The 22194-nt window shown below is 52.2% G+C and overlaps 2 protein-coding genes across 10 annotated transcripts in view; one reads left to right on the forward strand and one right to left on the reverse strand.

The window, feature by feature from the left end:
• The window catches only part of RNF220 (ring finger protein 220), a 217042-nt gene extending 215133 nt beyond the window's left edge, over positions 1-1909 (forward strand). For all 5 annotated transcript variants that reach the window (XM_082613637.1, XM_082613639.1, XM_082613640.1 and 2 more), the window contains 2 exons: positions 50-124; positions 876-1909. In XM_082613637.1, coding sequence (XP_082469763.1) covers positions 50-124; positions 876-947 — 147 coding nt within the window. In that variant the 3' untranslated portion in view covers positions 948-1909. The remainder of the gene's footprint in view (positions 1-49; positions 125-875) is intronic.
• Positions 1910-3412: 1503 nt separating this feature from the next.
• On the reverse strand, positions 3413-21936 carry TMEM53 (transmembrane protein 53). Of its 5 annotated transcripts, XM_082613070.1 has the most exons (4): positions 11962-12126; positions 9525-9646; positions 8979-9079; positions 3413-4974 (listed from the first exon to the last, which is right to left on the reverse strand). In XM_082613070.1, the coding sequence occupies exons 3-4, from the start codon at positions 9069-9071 to the stop codon at positions 4321-4323; spliced, it is 747 nt and encodes a 248-aa protein (XP_082469196.1). In that variant the 5' UTR covers positions 9072-9079; positions 9525-9646; positions 11962-12126; the 3' UTR covers positions 3413-4320. The 5 variants fall into 5 exon arrangements, with proteins under 5 accessions (XP_082469196.1, XP_082469195.1, XP_082469197.1 ...); XM_082613069.1 differs by lacking the exons at positions 8979-9079; positions 11962-12126 and adding an exon at positions 21742-21936; XM_082613071.1 differs by lacking the exons at positions 9525-9646; positions 11962-12126 and adding an exon at positions 8718-8875 and having other exon boundaries at positions 8979-9052.
• Between the last annotated feature and the right edge of the window lie 258 nt (positions 21937-22194).

The raw sequence follows: 22194 nt of genomic DNA on the forward strand, positions 1-22194 counted from the left end.
GGGACAGCCTCCGAGTGACCCCTCCCTTCTCTGCCCATTTTCTCCCTAGGACTCATACTCGATGCCCCTAACGTCCATCCAGTGTTGGCATGTGCACTGTGAGGAGTGCTGGCTGCGGACCCTGGTGAAGTGGCATGGGGGTCGGGAGTGGGTGGCCATTTGGGGCACTGCCTAGATGTCCATGCTCATGCTTGAGCCTGCTTCGGGGGAGGAGGAGCGAGGAGCCGGGGAGCAGAAGCATAGACCACAGCCCGAAGCCAGGATGTTCACCCCCAAGCTCACTACCCTCTCTCCTCCCCCAACCCAGGTTTATTAAATTCTCCCCACCCGTGGGTTCTCTTGCTTTCTCCCTTCCCCCATCCCCCCACCCCAGCAGGCCCACGTGTGACGCATAGCAGTGAGATCCCGGGTCAGGAGGAGGCTGGGTGTGGGTAAGCAGGACCAGGGCCTCAGCCCCTCCCCCTCCCATTACTAAGCTCCTTCTGCTCCTGCCCCTGTTCTTCGCTCGGGAGCAGCCATTAAAATGTCGCCCGGAGACAGCAATAAAAGGCCCGGACGTGGGCTCTGTGTCCTGATCAAAGGCCGCGTGTAATCTCGTTAGGGCCGCGGCAGCCACAGCTGGACCCAGCCTTGTTCTCATTACTGGGGCTCCCGCTGCGGGCCTGGCCAGCCGGTTTGATCCTGGCATCTCCCCAACACAGGAGCGTGCCTGCCTGCTCACAGAGGCCGCCCATGCCTCCCCAGCGCAGGCGGGCAGGACCGATCCAAGGTCCCAGCACACAGCTGGTTCGGGGAGATGCAGCTGCAGGCCCAGGGGCTCACGAGCAAATGTGCGGCACAGGGTATAACCAGAGCCCTCCCTGTTCTCCCTGCAGGGTGCCAAGAAGCTCTGCCCTCAGTGCAACACCATCACAGCGCCCGGAGACCTGCGGAGAATCTACTTGTGAGCTAGCCACCCCAGGCAGGCCTTGCCTCGAGTGCCCCACCTGCCCCGCCTGTGACGTGACCCCCCCTTGTACATACTTACACACAGGTTCCCCGTGTACATACATGCACACACATGAATGCGCGCACACACATGAATGTGCGCACACACGCACACACACAGGACTCGAGCCAGAGTGGAGGCTGAGGCCCAGGCCCTGCCTGCTGGCTCCCACTGAGATTGGGGACCATACCTGTTCCAGGTTCCGTTCCCAGGGTGGGGCAGGGAGGTGGGGGTAGGGGGAGTAGCCAGGCAAGGCTCCTGAGATCCAGCCCCCCCCCAACTGACAGACGGACAGACAGACATGCAAACACCAGACTGAAGCACATGTAATATAGACCGTGTATGTTTACAATGTTGTGTATAAATGGGACAACTCCTCACCCTCTACCCCATCCCCTGCCCTTTGGTTGTATGATTTTCTTCTTTTGTTAAGAACACCTGGAAGCAGTGCCTCATTCAGGGCTGGCTGGGGGCTCGGCCCATCCACCTCTTGGGGTGCCTGCCTCTCTCTCTCCCTCTCCCTCTCCCGTGGTTCTCTTCCCTCTCCCATGTGCTCGGTGTTCAGTGGTGTATATTTCTTCTCCCAGACGTGGGGCACGTGCCCCAAGGGACATGATCCTCTCCTTAGTCTTAGCTCCTGGGGCTCCTCATGAGGAGTTGGGGGAGGGGGGAGGCACAGGAAATGGGAACCGAGCTGAAGCAGGGGTTGAGATTGGGGCTGGATGAGGGTGCTCCTGGCTACCCAGCCTTCTGCAGAGAACCTTTCCTGGGATTAGACTGCTGTTCCCAGGGAAAAGTGTTGTCTCCCCTGCCCTTCTTGTGGGCCCCATGGTGTGATGCTGTGTCTGTATATTCTATACAAAGGTACTTGTCCTTTCCCTTTGTAAACTACATTTGACATGAATTAAACCAGTATAAACAGCTGCTGCTTCTGTGCATGTGTATAGGGAGGGGTGGTGGATGATGGGGTGGTATGAACAGAGGCAGTTAAGGGGTTAATTCCTGGCCGCGGTGCGGAAAAGGACTTGGCTACGGGTTTGTAAAGCAGTGTGGGGTTGGTCTGCTCAGGGGCCCTGGAGCACTGTCGGGTGGAGGTGAGGCCGGGACCTGGACTCCTGACTATTGATGGGTAGGGGCTCCAGGTTAATTCCTTATCGATGCAGAATCGTCAGCTCATTAATCACAGAAGAGGTCAGAGCTTGGGGCTACAGAAGGGTTGCAGGCTCTATCCCCCAGTCTAGGGCTGGAACAGCTATAAGCTTGGGTGAAAACGTAAGCCCCAAACCTCTGTCCCTTTCTAGTCCCTTGAAGTGAGCCAGGGACCAAAAATGGAACCACCATCTCAGTCCCCTGTGGCTTCTGTTCTCCATCCTAGTGACCAACAGCCTGGTATAGTTAACTGCCCAGATCAAACAAACAGTAGGAACCCCCTTTAACCAAAGTGGACCTTCAAGTCAGGGAACTGAGGCTGGGCAGCCAGCGCTGGAGATGGAGCTTTGTCAAACCGTTATCCCCACGGCTGCCCAGTGCCAGTGGGTGAGCAGCATTCTGGGTACTTGGGCAGGGGCTCAAAGCTAAAGATGAGCCCCTGTCCACCACAGAAAGCTGTTTTGACAAAACAAGATTCTGCTAAAATTCAAGACCTCAGAGTATCTTTATGACTCCAGACTCCTCTCCTTCACACATTCTCACACAGCAGGCCCACCCTCCATCTTCCCAAATCTCAGACACACCTGTCTCCTCTGGGATGCCCACAGTGAATATTACAGAATCAGGTCCAGTTGGCAGCTCCTGTCCCTCTCTGCACCCAGATGACAAATCACCCTGGTTGGAGTCCAGCGAAGGCCCTTCACAGGCCCAGGCCCAGCTTGATGACACCAAATATTCTGAAAGCAAGGATCCTGGGGCCCAAGATTCTAGGGAATGTATGTGGCCCGTTGAGCAGCCCCAGTGACGGCTGAGGGTTTGCAAGAGAAGTGGGCAATGCCCAATCCCCACCGGCTGGCTCCTTTCGGCTCTCTACTCCCCTCTCCCTGCCCTAGACTCACGTCAGTGGGTCCTTGATGGCTGGTTACTTCCACCCTGGGGACCATATGCTCTCTAACAGGAGACGTTAGCCCAGAGTGAGGGCATGAAACCCGCCCTGCTGTGGGATCCTTGAGCACTGTCGCGTGCAGCACTGCCACCTGTTGGCCATGGCTAGGAATGCAGCCATAGGAACTGGCTGCCACAGTAGTGGGGGAGTCCCAGAGGGCTGAGGCGATGTCGGGAGAGCTTGGCTCTGGAGACAGAGGGTCCATCAGCCCTTAGACTATCAGGGGTCAGCTCCCACCCAGAGCTTTTCCAGCCATCTCCTTCACTGCCGGTCAAACTTTCAAAGCCCATCCCTGCCCCCCAAGTCCCTCGATCACCACAGTAAGCTCATTAAATCAACAAATATTTATTGAATGCCAGCTATGTGCCAGCATTGTGCAGCAGTGACTTGTAGAATGATAGATGATACAGGACTCTAAGGCTGAAGCCACTGCTTCTGCCTACAGAGGATCCAAGTGGGTCTCCCTCAAGGAGATGAAGTTTTTTTTTTCAGGCCAGTGGTTCTGGTTCTGGTCTTTAGGGCTCCTGACTCAGCTTGTCCCAGCTCCCATCTGGTGCTGCTGTCTTCCTGCTCCCCACTCCATCTGCCCATTACACACACATCTTGCAACTTTTCTGGATCTAGCGGCTTCCTGGCAAAGTGTGGTACACCTGGACAGGCCCCCCACCTGTGTATCCTCAGCTCCCCATCTGGCTTCCACATCAGACTCCCTGGCAGTGAGAAGCCTGAGTGAACTGCCAGATGGGACCCACAGGGACGGCACTCCATGCTGTGGGGCTCTGCCCTTCCGGGACCTGGGAGCACAGATCACAGCCCCTGCCCCAGCCTGCCCCTACCCTCTGGCACCTCCCTGCGAAGCTCACCTTCTATTCAAGGAATCAGAGATCAATGCTGGGGCTCGTCCTCACCCCTACCCCCCACCCCCAGCTTTATTAACCCTTCACGGCCTAAATGCCACAGGAGTCAGCAGCCCGACTGTTGCACTTATCCAAACACAACCACTGCTAGGCTTCTGCAGAGACCTGCGCAGCCACTCCTGCCCCTAGAATCCTGGGATAAGCAAACCACCACAGTCCCCAGGACAGAGGCCCATGGAAATTCTCTACCTGGAGAACCATAAAGTCCCAGAGGGCTGCAGGGAGTTAACTAGAAGAGGACCCCACCCACGGATGTAGGTTATGGGGAGGTGTCAGGCATTTATTTCTGGAGCAGAGGTGAGGTGGGTAGGGCAAGGACCTCAGCACTGGACGCAGCTGCGCATGAAGTTGACACAGAGGCTCGTGTAGTAAGTAGGGTAGTCGCGGAGATGGCTGACGTGTGCAGATGACTCGAAGTCCACAGAGTGCACCAGGACCCGGTGCGCCAGGCGTGCCTCCACCATGCGCTCCACGTCCCTGGCCAGGACCACCTCGTCGGCCCTGGAGTAGAGGTAGAGCTCGGGCCAGCGAGAGGCTGCATCGAGCAGCCTGTCATAGAAGTGGGTGTGGAAGAGGGAGGTGAGTGGCGCCAGCAGGACGTGGAACAGGACTGCCACCAGGGCAAAGGCCATCAGGAGCAGCAGGCGCAGCGCGGCAGGCCGGGACTCCAGGATGGCTGCCAGTGCCCTCAGAGCCCCCAGCAGGTTGCCATCGCCAGGACCACTGTCAAAGATGGTGCCCACCACACGCAGGTGGCAGAAGCGCCGGTGGGTCTGCAGGAGCTCCAGCACGTATCGGTACAGCATGACGCCGGCGTTGCTGAAGACGTGGAAGAGCAGGGGCTCCTTCTCAACCTCGTAATCAAAGAGCAGCTCAAGCAGCTTCTGGGCCAAGACACGAAGTGAAGGGATGCCCAGGGACTCGGAGAAGAAGACCATGTGCCAGGGGGCTGTGTATCGGATCACGATGCAGCCCTGAGGAGAGGAGAGAGGCCCTGTCCATCCTCGGGGATGAGGTGGGGAGGTGGGGACCAGCTAAGGTCAGAGGGGTCCAGCAGCTCCAATTTCCACAGGCCCATAAGCTGGCAGTGCTCCAGGCCCTGCTGCAGTCTGGGCAACAGCTCACCTCTCCTAGACGCAGGAAGGTCCACTCCAGGCCCATTTGTGGAATAAGCGCTTCATGCTGGCCAAGCCCCCTCAGCCTGGGATGGTATGCGAGGCCTGGAGCCCAGAGCTCACTTTGGAAACATCTGGGCTGACCAGAAGGAAGCCTCCTCACTCTGGTCCGCTCCCTGTCTCCCTCCCGCTCCTGACCCTGCACCCTCATCTGCTCAACTCTGGCACATTTAAGGCCTCACTGCTTGGCTACACCCTGCTACAGCGACTCTGCTCTTGCCTGTCCCTACTTCCCAGGGACAAACAGGTATCCCCACAAGACCCAACACCTGAGACAGCCTGCAGGCCCAGCCTTGACCACCAGAGGCCACCCGTGAGCCAGGCCCACGTGGCGTCAGTCTGTGGCCACTGCCACCTTCCCGCAGGGCCCTGAGAACAGAGGCCATACTCCCAAATGTCTGGTTCCAAGGCCTGGGATCACTCCTCACTCTCCCTGAAATTCCAAATACAGTAAACTCCGTTGTTCCTCAAATTCTAAAATCTTTAGCTAAACTCTCTCTAGGCCTCTGTACCCCTCAATGCCTGGGTCAAGTACACCTCAAGGTCTCCACACAGATCCCCTTCTAGGCCAGTTAGAACAGGCAGCCAAAGCCACCCTGAGTCCTAATCCTCTCTCATTAACATGTGCCAGAGACAAAGGGCCCTTTGTCGGGGGAATCTGAGTTGGGCAGGCTCTGGGGTCAGACAGTTCTGGGCTCAATTCCTGGGACCAGCACTTATTAACAGTATGGATGAACAGCAATTTACTTCATCTTTCTGAGTCTGCATTCCCAACTGTAAGTTGGGATGACATCCATCTCCTGGGATTGTGGGGAAAATGAAATGAAAAAACGTACCTCGAGTGCCCAAAACAGCACTTGGCACAAAGTCCTCAGCTAAGAACAGCAGTCATTAGTGGTGGTAGGAGTAATAACAAGGAGAAAATTACATGCACGCAGTACTCGAATGACCCAGAGCCAGAGAGAGATGGTCAGCTGAGGTAACCCTGCCATCAGCCTCCTGACCTTGTCCCCTCCCGCTGACTGTGATCACATGTGCTCCAACTCCTCCTGGCTCTGCTCTCACCAAGACCCTAGCGTACCTAAGCCCCCCTCCCAAGACTCTGCAGCGGGGGTCACGGATGCTACCTGGCCCCACAGATCTGGAAGATTTCACAAAGAGCTCTGCTCCAACTCCCCAGAGGGTGCTTTCCACCCACCCTCAACTTACACACAGCATCGCCCATGAACGCAAACATACTCCACACCACCACACACACACACGACCCTTGGGAAAAAAACACAGCCTTGTCCGCCTCACACCCCACAGATGCAGACACCCATGGCACCCACTGCACCACCTGTGAAGTGCACAAAAAAGCACAGCCACCAACGCACGCCACAGCGCACACACCACTGCAGGTACTACCTTCAGGAGCCCACACACGCGTGCGCGCACGCCCACACACGCTTCTCCCCAGAAGCATTCCCATGCAGCACTACCTGCTGATACGGGCATAAACTCAGCAGCGAGTCCTGGGAACTCACCGTCTCTGAGGGCGCATGTGCCCTCCACTTCCACGTCACCCGTGAGTGCATGCACAGAGCTTGCCTTGTGAACGCCCAACACCCCCTGTGAAGGAAGGGCACATACACCAAGCTTCCCTGGGCCTCGCTCTGAGGTTTCCATCTCTGCCGCCACCTCCCGAGTCAGATGCTCCTAGAACGCCCCCTGCACCAAGGACCGGGCTCTCACTGGCTGTCCGATCCCAGTCTCTTCTCTCGCCCCTGAAGCCAACCATCTCTCCATCTCCACACACGCTCGGTCCTAGCCTGATCCATCTGCCCTCACCTCACTCTCCTGTATTTTCAAGTCTCTTCCTCGTTCCAGATTCCTGCTCAAACCGATCTCATTTAAAAAAAATTAAAGCCTCTGCCTTCCCACCATGTTCCCCTCTAACTCTGTCCCACCCTCTCTTCACCTTCCCAAACTTTGACACCCACCCTCTCCACCTGGTCCCCTCCCACCGACTCCACTCTGACAGCTGCACTGCTCTTACCATGGTCGCCCACGTTCTCCCGAATGGCTAAATCCCATGACACCTTTCGGTCCCCACCGTACTTTCCTTCTGGCAGCATTTGGGATTACGAGCTCTTCGAAACACTCTCTGGTAGCCCTGGCTCTTCAATAAGACAGAAACAGAAAAAAATGGACTATTCTAGACTTATAAGAGACTTAAGGAACGAAATAACTAGATGCAATGGGCGATCCTGGATTGGACCCTGGTTCGGGAAAATCAGCTGTAAAGGACACTTTGGTGACTATCAGAGAATCTGAATATGGACTGGAAACTCGATGAGATTAAAATGTATTAATATGGGACGGTGGAGATCATGGTCCGAAAAAAAGCAGGATATAAAATAGTGTATTCAAGAGATCTTATTTAGGTAAAGAAAAGATGCACAAACAGAAAAAAAGCTGAAAGGATATATACTAAGGCTAAACAGAGGTGATCTCTAGGGGACAGACCATGATGTTTTTATATTATTTTAAATAATAAAGTATCAGGAGTTTGGGGTTGGAAAATCTTTTTCTCTACCCCCATCTTATCCTCCTGACCAGGGGGTAAAGGCACCCACTCCTTTCCCAGACAACCCCCTGCCAACGAGCGCTGCCACCTCAACCCCTCTGCCTTCCCTGGGATCACTTCCTCCCTCCACTCCATCACTTCCTCCCATGCCGTCTGCCCCAAGAACATCTTTCCTCTCTCCCTCGACAGTGGTCCATTTCCCTAAGACTCTTCCTGTGGATTCCATCACATTCCCCTGAGTTTTCTTGTCCATCTGTAGCCACTCCTCCTTTCCACGTGGGACCCTCTTCGTCTTCTGCTCCTTTAAGCTTGGGTTCTGTCCTGGGCCTCTTCTCCTTGCCCTCTACACACTCCCTGGGGGAAATTTCATCCACCCCAGAGCCCACGGCTTCTCTTCTAGTGCTCCTTGTTTCAAAGAACCCAGGATCTGCTGCAGCCAGAAACCTGGCATTACCCAGACCCCTCCCTATCCCTGTGCCCACACACAATCTCTCATCCAATGACCACTCTACCTCCTAACAAGATCCTTGATCCATCAACTTCCCTCCACCAGCACCACCAGCCCCAAGGTCCTGGCCGCCTCAACAAACTCACTTCCCAGCCTCTGGTCCTGGCCCCCACAATCCTTTCCCCACTCGGCAGTGAGGGACTCTCAGAAGCACAAGTCTAACATCACACCCCTGTTTAAGTCCCCTGAGGACCCTCCCAGCCTCATCTCTTCACACTTGCCCTTTCTTTTGTCCTCTGTCCTGGCCACACTCACCTATTCCCAGTCCTCTGCCTGCCCTCAAGGATCTTGGTCTAATGGAGAAACCAAACTAGCCTCGCCCAGTAAGTAGAATTCAGAAGCAGCTGAAACTTCTTAAGGAATAAGGCAATGCCAGAGGACCAGGTCTGTTGGTTGAGGGGAGGCCTCAAGCTCAGAACTACATCTTTCCTCCAACCCCTCTCCCATTCCAGGGCCACCACGCACCTGGGGCACAGCACAGACATGGGTCAGTGGAGGGAGGCTGAGAGGAGGGGGCCCCAGCTGGCCCTTCTCCCAGCTGACTGCCATTCCTCCTCAGTGCAGGGCTTCCAGCTGGTGACTTGGGGTCTGTACTGATGCCTCCCTGCTTTGGGAGGTCTGGGCTGAGGAGGGCAGGGTCAGGCCAGCGGCCAAAACTGTGAAAGGGGCTTCGCAGATATAACCAGGCCCTCCCAAGACTCTCCAATAACCACAGCCTCTACATACAACTCTTGGTGCATCCTGAGATGAAGCAAGGAAACCGCAGTCCTGAATCTCTCTTCCAAGAGGCCCTTCTACTCTGGAAACGTGAGGGTTCATGGTCAGCCCTAAGACAGAAACTCACCTGGTCAGAAAAGGAGAAAGCCCCAGGAGTCCAGACTATGCCCAGCACACCCGGCCCAGGTTCCTGCTGCCCAGAGAGGCAGCACTAGCCAATAGAGACTTGAGGTCTGGGCTGACTCCGCAGCTGGGAGCACATCTGGGATGGGCTGTCCACTGTGGGGCTTGGGGAGGAAGGAAGGGGGAGCAGGTCAGGGGGCTGAAGGGGACAGACCAGGCCACAGAGCTGGCTGCAAAGGGTGGATAATCCTGCCCAAGTCCCCACGGGCCCAGCGTCTTCCTCACAGGCTATTCTTGGTGCCATTCCCAGGCCTGCCTGGGCTGACTGGTGGTCAGCCTCCACTGCAGCCCGGAGATGAGGGCAGCCAAAGCTGGGAGAGCCCCGCAGAGCAGCCCCAGCGCACTGGGCGTCCGCACACCTGCAGTACTCACCCTTTTGTGGTAGATGGCGCTGTATTTGGCCAGGTTCTTGTCTGTGCAGCCACCCCAGCCCAAGAGAATCACCAAAGGCTGTCGAGTCCCCGCCTCCTTCCCGCCTTGGTTGGGGCTGTTCTCTGAAACACAAGCAGAGTGAGACTGTAATCCCTGGAGCTAGGGTTTGGGGTGGGGGTGACTGGCCAATCCAGAGCCAGCGCTACTCGGGCTGCTGGCAGGGGAGCGCCAGGGGCCAGGCCCAGGCATCCTGCCGGTAACTGTGCCTCGGGTTCCCAGGGGGCTCCTTCCTCTGTCCTTCACTTCAACTGGCTTTTAGGCTTCTCAGGAGGCACTGCAGGGTAACTGGAAAAACCCACTTGAGAGCCCCTTTCTTTAGTGACTCAAAGACATAGCCCAGGTGAGAAAAGTGAAAAAAATACTTCCGCCATGCAATTTCACCTTCTAATCCAGGGATCTGCAAACTACAAGCCATGGGCCAAATTCGACCCATGATCTGTTTTCATATGACCTTCGAACTAAAACTAAAAATGTTTTTTACATTTTAAAATGCTTTTTTTAAAAAAATCAAAAGAAGATTTTGTGATGTGAAAATCATATGAAATTTAAATTTCAGTGTCCACAAATAAAGTTTTATTGAAACACAGCCCAGCTCATTCATTTACATAATGTCTGTGGCTGCTTTCAAGCTAAACAGCAGAGCTGAGTAGCTGCAACAGAGACCACGCAGTTCACAAAGCCTAAGATACCGCCCTTTACAGAAAAAGTTTGCCAGTTGCTGTCCTAATTCCATGAGCAGACGGAAGAAGAAGGCTTTAAAAGGAGAAATGGGGGACTTCCCTGGTGGCGCAGTGGTTAAGAATCCGCCTGCCAATGCAGGGGACACGGGTTCGAGCCCTGATCCGGGAAGATCCCACATGCCACGGATCAACTAAGCCTGTGCGCCACAACTACTGAAGCCCGCATGCATAGAGCCCGTGCTCTGCAACGAGAAGCCACCGCAATGAGAAGCCCGCGCACCGCAAGAGAGTAGCCCCCATTTGCCGCAACTAGAGAAAGCCCGCGCACAGCAACGAAGACCCAGCGCAGCCAAAAATAAATAAATAAAATAATTATTTAAAAAAAAAAAAAAGGAGAAATGGATAGGGCAGTATAAGCAAGGAAGTGAAGCAGACAGACTCTGGCGGCCACTACCAAACCACCCACCCTGTCCTGACAGAGAAGAATAACAGCCGGTATTTACTGAGGTTTAACCCTCACAACAACAATACGAGTAATATTATTACAGATGAGGAAACTGAGGCACAGAGTGGTTAAGTTACTTGCCTAAGGTCACACAGGAAGTGTAGAGCTGGGAATCTGGTCCCTGCTCCCCATCCTAGCTAAGTCACTTGAGACCTTCTGTGCCACCAGCCCCGTCCACAACTAGAAGCTCATCTCCTTCGGTGACGTGCCAAGGCACAAGCCACCTGCCTCCTCCACGGCTGCTTCTGAAGGCCTCCCTGCAACCTTGTCGGTCAGACCTCATCTCATTTCCCCTGCCAAGTGAGTACCCACCCTCCTTGGGGCGACTTCTGTGCACGGACTGTCTGTTGCTAGTTATCTGCCCTTCTGAAAGGACCGGGGTGTACCCTTCCAAGGATCAAGCCACTTGGCTATGCTCAGCTGCCACCCTAAGATTTATGGATGCTGGTGGTGACCTGGCAACAGTAAATTTCAAGGCTAGTTAAGAGGATGGTAAATATAAATCACTAACCTTTGGACAAAAGGAAGACAACAATTTCCTGTGGAAATTAATGTGATTGAAAAGTTCAGTGTTCCTGCTCTCCAGCAGTGGCAACTCCAGCCTTTGGAGATTAACTGCCTGCACCCATGGGGATGCCAGACTGAGTTGCAACTCAGCCTGGACCAGGAGCTCCCAGCACCTCAGTCCCTTGCTGACCCCTGCCAGCCGTCCCAGGCTCCCCTGACACTGGCCTCAGCCTCTGATAGGAGAAGTGGTCCCACAGCTCTAACCAGGCCACTCTACATATTCTCACCACTTTTCTTGGCCTGGTGGCCTCCTGTCCTTGGCCAGGGCAGCTCTTCGCCTGCACTGGCCTTTCTGGTAGAGAGGCTCTATCTGGGCCTCACTGGGGCCCTGGCCCAACCTTGCTGGCAATGACTACCCGTAAAGCTCAGGCTGCAGCAGCCTCATGTGTGGTAATCAATAGCTACAGTTTGGATCTGCCTTTGACCCTCTGAGGTCCAGCAGCTGGATTTCTGAGACTTGCTCCAGGGAGGCTCCTTAACATCTGAGCATGGGCTCCCCTCCCCCAGCCTATGGGGCTCCCCTCCAGGTACCACCACCAAGACACCAGCAAAGGGTTTGGGGGTTTATCTCAAAAAGAGAGAAGGCAGCCAGGGGCGGTCACATTCCCCTGGTGGCCGCTCTTACCAGCAGTGGTGGGGCATTCCCAGTCCAGGAAGGTTCAGACACTTCTGCCGGGCCTCTGAGCTGCCCCTCACCCCACAGCTGGGCTCTATAACTCCACTTTGCTCCACTGAAGGTTTTGCCGGCACCCTTGGCTTCACCAACTCAGGCAGAAATGACTCTTCACCAGATACACAACTCCATGAAGAAACTCAGAATACGGACACCCTGGACACACTGCCTCTTCCCAGAGCCCAAGCTTTCCATAACATTCCTAAAAGGAGAGAATTTGTCTTTCTACTCCAGCCAGGCATTTGAGGCCGCCCCCCTGAACCACAAGGTGCTCCTCCTACCCACAGGCATCTCCCACGCCCCTGACACAGTCTCTTCCCAGGGCCCCCTCTCCATGCCCATTCCTAACTCAGAGCCTTCGTCATGACCTCCTCCCACTGGAGCCATGCTGCCCATTCTGATTCTAGACATGGAGCACTATAAACCAGAAAAGTCCAAGATGCTCCGGGAACATGGCTGAGAGAGTGATCGTGACCGGGAAAGGCCTCCCACAGGAAGACACGCTTGCTGTGCTGGCCTTGACGGACCGTAGGAGCATGCCAGGTGGAGAAAGGGCATGAGCAGGGGCAGGGGACGATGGAGATGTTACAGTTGTTCTGGGGCACAGCAAGCAGTCCTAGGAGGCTAGAAGCCTGGAAGAGGGAGCAGAAGTGGGCAGGAGAGCTGCCAAGAGTGGGACTGGGGCCCGATCCTGCAAGGCCCCCAAGCCATGCTTAGGAGTCAGGATTTTATCCGGAGCAGTGGAGAGCGAATGAAGATTCTGGAACTGGGGGAGTGGCATGATCCAGTCTGTATTGATTAATGACTCGCACAATTACTCGTATAATGCCTGTCTCCCCTCAGCCAGTAGGCTCTGTGAAGGCAGGAACTGGGTTTGTTGCATTCAGCGCCACATCCCTGGTGCCCAGCACTGTAGCTGGCCTGTCTAGGCACTCAGCAGAAACATGCTGAATGAATGAACACGTGGCTGCAAACTGAAGGATAGATCCAAGGAGCAAGAGCTGGCATTCTTCTTGTTACCCATTGCCCTTTCCAGAGTAATAAAAGTAATAGCTATGGCTATTGTTATTTATTGCCACATCTGGATCATGATTCCTCCATTCTCTGTAAAAGCCCCCACTCCTATTATGCTCCTTCCACTGGTCATCCCTCTCTCCCCCTCCCACTGCTGACATCTCCTGGCCTCTGGCCACTGCCCCGCAGCCACTGAAGACTCGGGCACTGGCTCTGTCTCCCACTTCTACACCAGGACTTACCACAGCCCTGCACAGGCAATCAAACCCACCTTGGTCCTAAACCATCACAAACCTCTCTGAATTCCACATCTCCTTTAGCTTCTACCTCCCCCTCTTTGCCATCACCAAGAAAAACAATAACAATAACAGCAAAAAGAGAGTTGTGTCAGGCACTATTCGAAGCACTTTATATATCAACTCATTTAATCCTCACAACAATCGTACGAACAAGGTACTGTTATTATTCTCATTTTACTGATTAAAAACTAAGCCACAGAGATAGTAAATAATTGCTCAAGGTTACACAACTAATAAGCAGTGAAGCTGGAATCCAAACCCAGGTGGTCTGACTCAGAGACCAGCTCATCACCACTACCCCAGGAGGCCCCCTGGGTAAAAAAAACAAGTCTTAACTAAATCTCTTTCCACTCAGCTCCAAAGCTGTACACATGGCTGCCCCTGTATATCAACAGATCCAACACCAACCTCTTCCACCTGCTCCTCCTCAGGGACTGGCCATCGCAGTCAGAACCTCAACATACGCTGCCTCATTTGGTCCCTCGACCACCCTAGGAGTTAGCTACTATTGCTATCCCCATTTTACAGATAGGAAAACTAAAACACAGAGCGGGTAAGTCTTTTTCCCAAAAAACACACAGCCAGGAAGTGGCACAGCCAGCATCCATCTCTGGACCACCATGCCACACTACCCCCCGCCTCCAGGACCTTGCACATGTTCCTCACTCCCCAGCCCTGGAGGCTGATGCTCCATGTTATGCTTTGCTAATGCCCACGCCACTTGCTGAGTCAGCTCACTGTTGACATCCAAGAAGCCCCCCTTGATGCCCTCCCCAGCCCCTTCATCACTAGACTGGGTTAGATGCCCCTCCTCTGTATTGTCACAGCACCACCATCACCATGCCACTGTGCTTATCCACTGCACTGAAAGGGCCCGTTAAGAACAGGTCGTGTTACTACTGTAACACGCATGTTACTACTGTAACGCGCAAGGCAAGAGTTGGCAAAAGCCTGAACCAGAGCAGTGGGGGACAGGTAGGAAGGGGGAAGGAAATGATAGGGAGAAGAGAATCACAACAATTTTGGAACATGTATTAAAAGCCTCAAAAAACATGCACTCTTTGACTTAGTAATTCTACTTCTATGAAAGAAAAATGTTTAATCATATGGAAATAGTCTGTAATACATTAAGCAGATCATAGACATAAATGTAAGAGCTAAAACTATAAAACTCTTAGAAGAAAATGTAAGAGGAAATCTTTGTGACCTTGGATTAGGGAATCGTTTCTTAGACATGACTAAAAGTACAAGGAATAAAAGAAAAACTAGACTTCATCAGAAGTGAAAACTTTTGAACATCAAAGGACACCATCAAAAAGTGAAGAAACCGGACTTCCCTGGTAGCGCAGTGATTAAGACTCCACCTGCCAATGCAGAGGACACAGGTTTGAGCCCTGGTACGGGAAGATCACACGTGCTGCGGAGCAACTAAGCCCGTGCGCCACAATTACTAAGCCTGCTCTCTAGAGCCCGCATGCCACAACTACTGAAGCCCATGCACCTAGAGCCCATGCTCTTCAACAAGAGAAGCCACCGCAATGAGAAGCCCACGCACCCCAATGAAGAGTAGCCTCCACTCACCACAACTAGAGAAAGCCCACGTGCAGCAACAAAGACCCAACGCAGCCAAAATAAATAAATAAATAAATTTTTTAAATGAAGAAACCCATGGAATGGGAGATAATTTTTGCAAATCATACATCTGATAAGGGGTTTGTATCCAGGATACATAAAAAAACTCTCACAATTCAAAAATAAAAAGACAAATAACCCAACTTTAAAATGGGCAAAGGATTTGAAGACATTTCTCCAAATAAGATGTACAAATGGCCAATAAGAACATGAAAAGGTGCTCAACATCACAGTCATTAGGGAAATGAAAATCAAAACCAGGAGACAGCACATTATACCCACTAGGATGGCTATAATAAAAAGTCAGATAATACCAAGTGTTGATGAGGATATGGAGCATTCAGAACCCTCATACACTGCTGGTGAGAATGCAAAAAAGGTGCATCTACTTTAGAAAGCAGTTTGGCAGTTCCTCAAAAAAATCAAACATTGAGTTTCCATATGACCCAGCACTTCCACTCCTAGGTATATACCCAAGAGAACTGAAAACATATGTCCACACAAAAACCTGTGCATGAATGTTCACTGCAGCATTATTCACGATAGCCAAAAAGTAGAAACAATCCAAATGCCTATCACCTGTAAATGGATGAATAAAATGTGGTATATCCATTCAATGGAATATTATTTGGTCATAAAAAGGAATGAAGCACTGCTACAACATGGATGAACCTTGAAAACATATGCTAAGTTAAAGAAGTCAAACACAAAGACCATATATTGCATGATTCCATTTATATGAAATGTCCAGAACAGGCAAATCCACACAGTAGAAAGTAGATTAGTGGCTGCCAGGAGCTGGAGGGAGGGGGAAATGGGGAGAGACTGCTAATGGTTCAGGACTTCTTTTGGAGGGGATGAAAATGCTCTGAAATTAGACAGTGGTGACAGTTGCACAATTTTGTAAATATACTAAAAACCAATGAATTGCACATTTTATTTATTTATTTATTTTATTTTTGCAGTACACGGGCCTCTCGCTGCTGTGGCCTCTCCCGTTGCGGAGCACAGGCTCCGGACACGCAGGCTCAGCGGCCATGGCTCACGGGCCCAGCCGCTCCGCAGCACGTGGGATCCTCCCAGACCGGGGCACGAACCCGCGTCCCCTGCATCGGCAGGCGGACTCCCAACCACTGCGCCACCAGGGAAGCCCGAATTGCACATTTTAAAGGGTGAATTTTATGGTACGTGAATTGTATCTCAATAGTGTTATTATTTTAAGAATTAACAGTAACACATTAAGCGAAAAAGCAAGCTGCAAAGAAGTATGTACAACAGAATACCTATATACATACATACACACATACCTACACATACTTATGCATAGAAAAAATACATCAAATATTAATAGCAATTATTTCTGGGATCAGAGGCAACTTCTTCTTCATGATTTTTTTTTCTACTCACTTTCTAAAATTCCTATGTATCACTTTTGCAATGAGAGTTAAAATATTATTTTTTTAAAAAGGGTGGGGGGAGGTGTCCTGCAGCGTCAACAGCACTTGAGAAGTCAAAGAGATCACGGATACCCAGAAGCCCCTTGGTGAGGCAGAAGTATTCTTTTTAACCCTGGCACTTCCTGAGTACCCCACAAAACAATTTAATCCCACAGGCTCTCTGTCCTCTGGACTTTTCTCAACAAACAACACTGACACCAATAATACAAGAATTACAGATACACTCTATATTGTACAACAGTTCAAGTCATAAAACTAAAGCATAAATCCGACTGTGTATATCCCAGGGGCATATGGGGAAGACAAAGGAAAGGGCTGACAAGGCATAAGAATCTGTGGAACAATATGTGCTTTTCTTCTGCAAGCCAGAACGAAAATACAAAGAACCTATGTTTTCTTCTTAAAATACAAGGAATAAAAGGATCCTCAGTTTCCTCTACTCCCAAGAAATACTTTCTAGAGTCTCACAGTTCCTATATTTAAACCAAATTACTTCATTTTAAATTTACTTTTTTTTTTTTTTGGAGTAACAGCATAGGAGAGTAGCATGGTATCTAGGAGTGCATACTGTATAAAACCATACCTGGGTTCAAATCTCTGGTTCTGCCACCAATAACTATGAAACAGACCTTGAGCTAGTTCTCTAAGTTTCAATTTCCTTATCTGTGAAATGGGGATAATAATACATAGGACTGAATAAGATAGTGACTACTGAGGGCTTAGCATGTTACCCTGGCACAAAGAAAGAGTTCAATGAATTGAAATTATTATTACTTCATGAGGAATGCATGCTCACTGTAGAAAAAGCAGAAAATGAATATCTCATAAAATTGGAACCATACTGCTTTTGTAATCTGCTTTCTTCAATTTAGCAATATATTTTGAACATCTCTCCCTGTCGGTTTACATATCTCTACACCATTCTTTGTAGTGGCTGCAGAGCAGCTATAGAATATTTCATAATTTATGGTGACCAAGCTCCCATTATTGGACATAATGTTGTTTCCAATCTTTTGCTGTTATAAAAATACTTTAATGGACACCTCTTTCTTCCTGCATGTCCTTAATTGTTTCCTAGAAATGGAAGTGCATGCAGGCAGTACTTCCTGATGGCAACTGAAATCTGCATGCACAGGCTTTGGAGTGAGGCTCCCAAGTTGGAATCTGGGATAACTTGGGGCAAGATGCTTCACCTCCCCTGAGCTTCTGTTCCTCATCTGTAAGACGGGATAAGAGTACTCCCTACTTCACAAGGTGGTCGTGAGAAGTAATAAAATTATAAGAGGGGTTCCTGGCAGGCCTGGCATGTGAGCCAGGCATGGTCAACAATGTAAGTGCAACAGAAACCACGGAGACCTCAGGCAAAGGAGGCCAGCAAAGGGTCCTTCAGGTCTGGAGCTCAGATCCAGGGCCTAGCATGGTGCCTGGTATAAAGCAGACAAATTAGGAAGGGTTTTTATTAAAGCATGAAAGAAAAGATACAGTGATTAAAAAAATAAACAAAACTCCCCTGTTTAAAAAAGAAAAGTACCTATGGGGTCCCCACAGACAAGAGGGTCTAGTCCCAACCCTTCACCCGGGCCTTTGAGGCCTCTCTGGTATGTCAGCTCTTGAGATTTTCTCTCCGGCTCCTGAAAGCACCCGGCGGCCTGCCGCCAGGGCCCTGCTCTCTCGGGCCACTCTCAGTCCCCCCAGCGCCCCTAGTTCTGCACTTCCTGCTGCTCCCCATCTACCTGTCAGCCCTCCCGCAGCTCCAGGTCCAGCTTGGGCCACTCTACTCCAGGAAGGCAGCCGACCCCTGGGGCCCACCATGGTGGTCCGGACTGTGGTCCACCCCAGACTGTTTCCCCGGTGCCAGGGAAGACTTCCTGGGGGTCAAAACAAGGTCTGCATTTCTTTGACCCCGGCAGGCGCTCAGCAGAAGAGCAGACCGACAATTAAGCCTGGGCCTACAATAAACCTATCACTTCCCTTCTCTGTGACCCCCACCCCCCACCCCCGGAAGGCTTTCTTTGTACTCTAAGAGTGAGCCCCTTGTCCCAGCCTCATTAATTCTGTGAATCAATTATTTCTAAAACATGTTTACTGAACATGAAAGCAACAGGGTGCCTTTAAGAAGGCCTGCTAGCCTGCCAGTGAGCCGCAGAGGGGCCCCAGGGCAGGACTTGGCTGACCATTCTCTGGCTGGGAGGAGGGGCAGCACAGCCCTGGCCTGGGATGGCAGAGCCACTTGGGCAGGGCCCAAGTGCTGCCAAACGACTCCCTTCAGCTCATTTGGCACTTCACCCTTGCCAGGCTCTGGCAACACTGAGCAAAACCCTCCAACAACACGACAGGGATCCCTGCTGTGGGAGCCCTGAGAACAGAACCTTCCCCAAGGAAATGAGATGAGAATACCCGATTCTCACTTAGGAGGGTGAGGGGATCACTGGTCAAAGAGGAGTGGGTGGGATGGGGGGAAATGCTAGGTCAAGGGATCAGCTTCAGCAAAGGACCAGGCAGACGACCCTCATTCGGCCCAGACAGCCACGGATATTTGCTGGTGGGGATCCCAGCAGAAGGACCCTGGGCTCTGAACGACCCCAGATCTGTAGCTGCCTTCCAGCTAACTGATGTGCCAGCAGAAACTGCTCGCCTCTCTATCAACTCACAGCAGTGCTGGGCTCTGTGGCTCTGATGCTCAATTATGGGGGAAAAGCAATTCCAGAAACCAAATATGACTGTCCTACACACTTCTTCACCATTAAACAGTAATTGCAAAAGAGAGACAATCTCTGGACCCCCAAAGATTGTCTGTGAAGCCCTGTCAGCCTGGAGGGGAGCTCTCTGCAGACAGGAAGAAAACAGATTCAGGGGATTACAGTGTTGTCTCTTCCTTCTGAGGGCCATACCGCCTTGAGCTCAGCTCTGGGCTATGCACTTTGAGAGGGAAAGGAATGAGAAACCAAAGCCAATACAGAGGAGCAATCAGAAGGAGGAGGCTATTAGAACCACACCAGAGGAGGAACAACTGAAGGCCCTGAAGGTATTTCTCTTGGAGAAGAGAGATGAGCTGTCCTCTTGAAAAGAGAGGAAGAGAGACTACCTTGCTCTGTGTTGCACCCACCACGACCTCCTAGCCCTGCAGTTACCACGTCTTTGTGAAACCACCTGCTACTAAGCCCTCAGCCCTCCCCAGAACCACAGCTCCTTGAAGGAGTCTGTGTGTGAGTCACTTCTGAGGCACCAGCAACTAACCCATCGCCAGGACACAGCAAATGCTGAACTGAAAGCAGAAAGGACAGGAAGGCCTACTGTGGCTCAAGAAAGATAAGTGCTTTCTAACAATCCCAGTTGCCTCCAACAGGCCAGGATATTTGGGAGGAAGCATCTTGTCAGGGAAGGGTCTGGTGGCAACAGCATGCTCTCATGCCAGGAGAAGGATGCAGGACAAAGTGGCCCCCTGAGATTTCTTCCAATTCTAGGACCCAGCCCCCTGAAGCAGGGAGGGGACCCACAAGGGGAGGAAATATACCAACGGAGCACCTGCTCCATGCCAGGCACACACATCCAGTCACTACCTTGTTAACCCTCACAATAGGGAATCTGAGGCTCAGAGAGGTTCAATAACTTGCCAAAGCCATAGAACAGCAGGAGGTAGAACTGAAATGCAAACCAAGACAGCCAGGTTGCCCACGTGTGATGAAGCAGAACTTCTGCCCTCCTGGCCATGCAGAAGGCAGCTCCAGCTCTTTGCAGCTGAAGGTTCTCCAAGGGCAATATTATTAACTGGCTTTATCTCCCACTGATGTCAAAACTTTTCAAAAGCATTTTTACATCTATAAGCCTAAGAGCCCTCGGCCGACAGAGGGCTCTAGGGAAATACAGCTGGTCTGGAGCCATCTGTTCTGGGGGAGCCTAGCGGTTGCACTCCCCTCCTAGACCCCACCCAAGGAACACAAGATGCAATGGGAGGGGTCTGGGAAGGCTCTCCTGAAAGAGGTAACACCTGAGCGAAGCCTTAAATAATGAACTAGGCAAGCGAGGGGGCAGTGTGGGGCAGCAGAGGGAAAGGGCATTCCAGACAGAAGAAATGGAGGGAGCACAGGCAGGGAAGCAAGAAGTGTGTGGAGAATCACAAGCAGTTTGGGGTTGCTAGAACATAAAACTCAAGTTGAACAGTGGAAGGACACAGTGATCAAAGAGGTAAGCAGGGTCTGCTAAATTATGGAGGACTTTGAATACCATGCTAAGGAATCTGGATTTGATTTATCCTGAGGGCAATAAGGAGCCACTGAAGGGTTTTATGTAGAACAGTGATAAGATCAAAGCTTTGCACTGGGAAGGTGGTTGTGGTAGCAATAGAAGAGGCTGAGCTGCAGCTGGAGGTGTGAAGACGATGTGGAGTAACGCAGACAAGACATGCAGCTCAGGCTGGGGTGTATGTCAAGGCTCCTCTACCATATTCCCAATCAGGGCCAAACTTTCCATTCTCTGGGCCCCCAATCCGACTCACATTGCCAGGCATCCAGACCTGCTCTACAGGCTACTAATTTTGTGGAGGCTCCCACACATCTTTCTGTAATGATATGACTGTAGAGAGGAAAACAAAGCTAATCATAAAGCTCAGTCGGTGCCAAGCATTATGCTGGGTCCTTTACACAAATAATCTCAGTTGTGCAACCAACAACCCTAGGAGGGAGATTACTATTGGTACCCCAGCTGTGCAGATGAGGAAACCGAAGTTCAGAGCTGGAAGCCTGCCAAAGATCATCCAGCTACTAAAGGGAGGAGTCAGGATTTGAGCAGACTTCTATTTCATGGCAGAGACGGCTCTGTAACCACTGCCAAGGAGAGTGCAGAGGAGGGAGGGATGAAGGTTCTGTGTCCTGGGCTTTTGCATGGACCCCGAGGAAAATAGTGGATGAAATATAATGGGTGGGACCCCTAACCACAACTGCCGAAGAAAGGCTAGCAGTGGGAAGCCCGACCCCAAACAAAGGAATCAGGAGGGCCTTCAGCTACCAGGAGAGAAGCGAAGGTACGGGCTTGGGAACTCCGACTAAAGAGACAGAAAGAAGGGCCCCAACCTGCGGGGTTAGGGGTCGGGTAAACGCCGGGAAGGGGCGGGGCTCGGACACCAAGAGCACTCTGGGGGAGGGGCTTACTAGGGGGCGGGGCTCTCTGGACCCGACCAAGTCTAGGACCTGCGGTGAGGGGAACCCCCCCCCCGTGAGGGGTTGAGCCGCGAGAGGACAGGGCCGCAAGAGGGGCGGGACCACAGCTGCGCTTGAGACCCACAGTCTCCTTAGGTCACCTCCCCACAACTGGACCCAACCCCCGTTCCATACCCTGGCTCCGGCAGGGCTGATCCGGGATCTCGATGGTGTAGTCCAGCTGGGCCGAGGCCATGATGAAGGCGCCGGCCCTCAGCTCGGGCCTCCGGCCGGAACTCTCGCTCACGTTCCCGCACCTCACCCGGGGGCCTCCTGGGCACCGCCCAATCACCACCCACCTCCCTCGACGCTACCCAATCCCTGAGCCGCGCTCTGTGACCTCCCGCCTTAGCAACCACCGAGTCTCTCTCGGGGCCTCTCGCAGCACCCGGCTAGCTCGGCCCTAGCAACCATGCCCCGCCCCTCTCTATCCCTGGCCCTCAGCCATTGGCTGACTCGCTTGATTTGGATCAGGTATTGGCCAGCCAGGACGCCGGTCAGGAAGAGTCCCCACCCTCCTGTGTAGGTAAGAGGGTCTGCGGGAGAGTTGCTGTGTTCTGGGGTTGGGGAGGGTCTTCCTTCCTAAAC

Source organism: Mesoplodon mirus (genome assembly GCF_964341445.2).
Source record: "Mesoplodon mirus genome assembly, chromosome: 3".
Taxonomy (NCBI): domain Eukaryota; kingdom Metazoa; phylum Chordata; class Mammalia; order Artiodactyla; family Ziphiidae; genus Mesoplodon; species Mesoplodon mirus.

Coding starts and splice junctions, on each gene's coding strand:
- TMEM53 (XM_082613069.1), bottom strand. CDS start 21,802: ATGGCCTCGGCCCAGCTGGACTACACCATCGAGATCCCGGATCAGCCC. Junction 9,647..21,741: donor TCAGCCCTGCCGGAGCCAGG/GTATGGAACGGG, acceptor CTTGTGTTTCAG/AGAACAGCCCCAACCAAGGC. Junction 4,975..9,524: donor GCGCCATCTACCACAAAAGG/GTGAGTACTGCA, acceptor TCCTCTCCTCAG/GGCTGCATCGTGATCCGATA.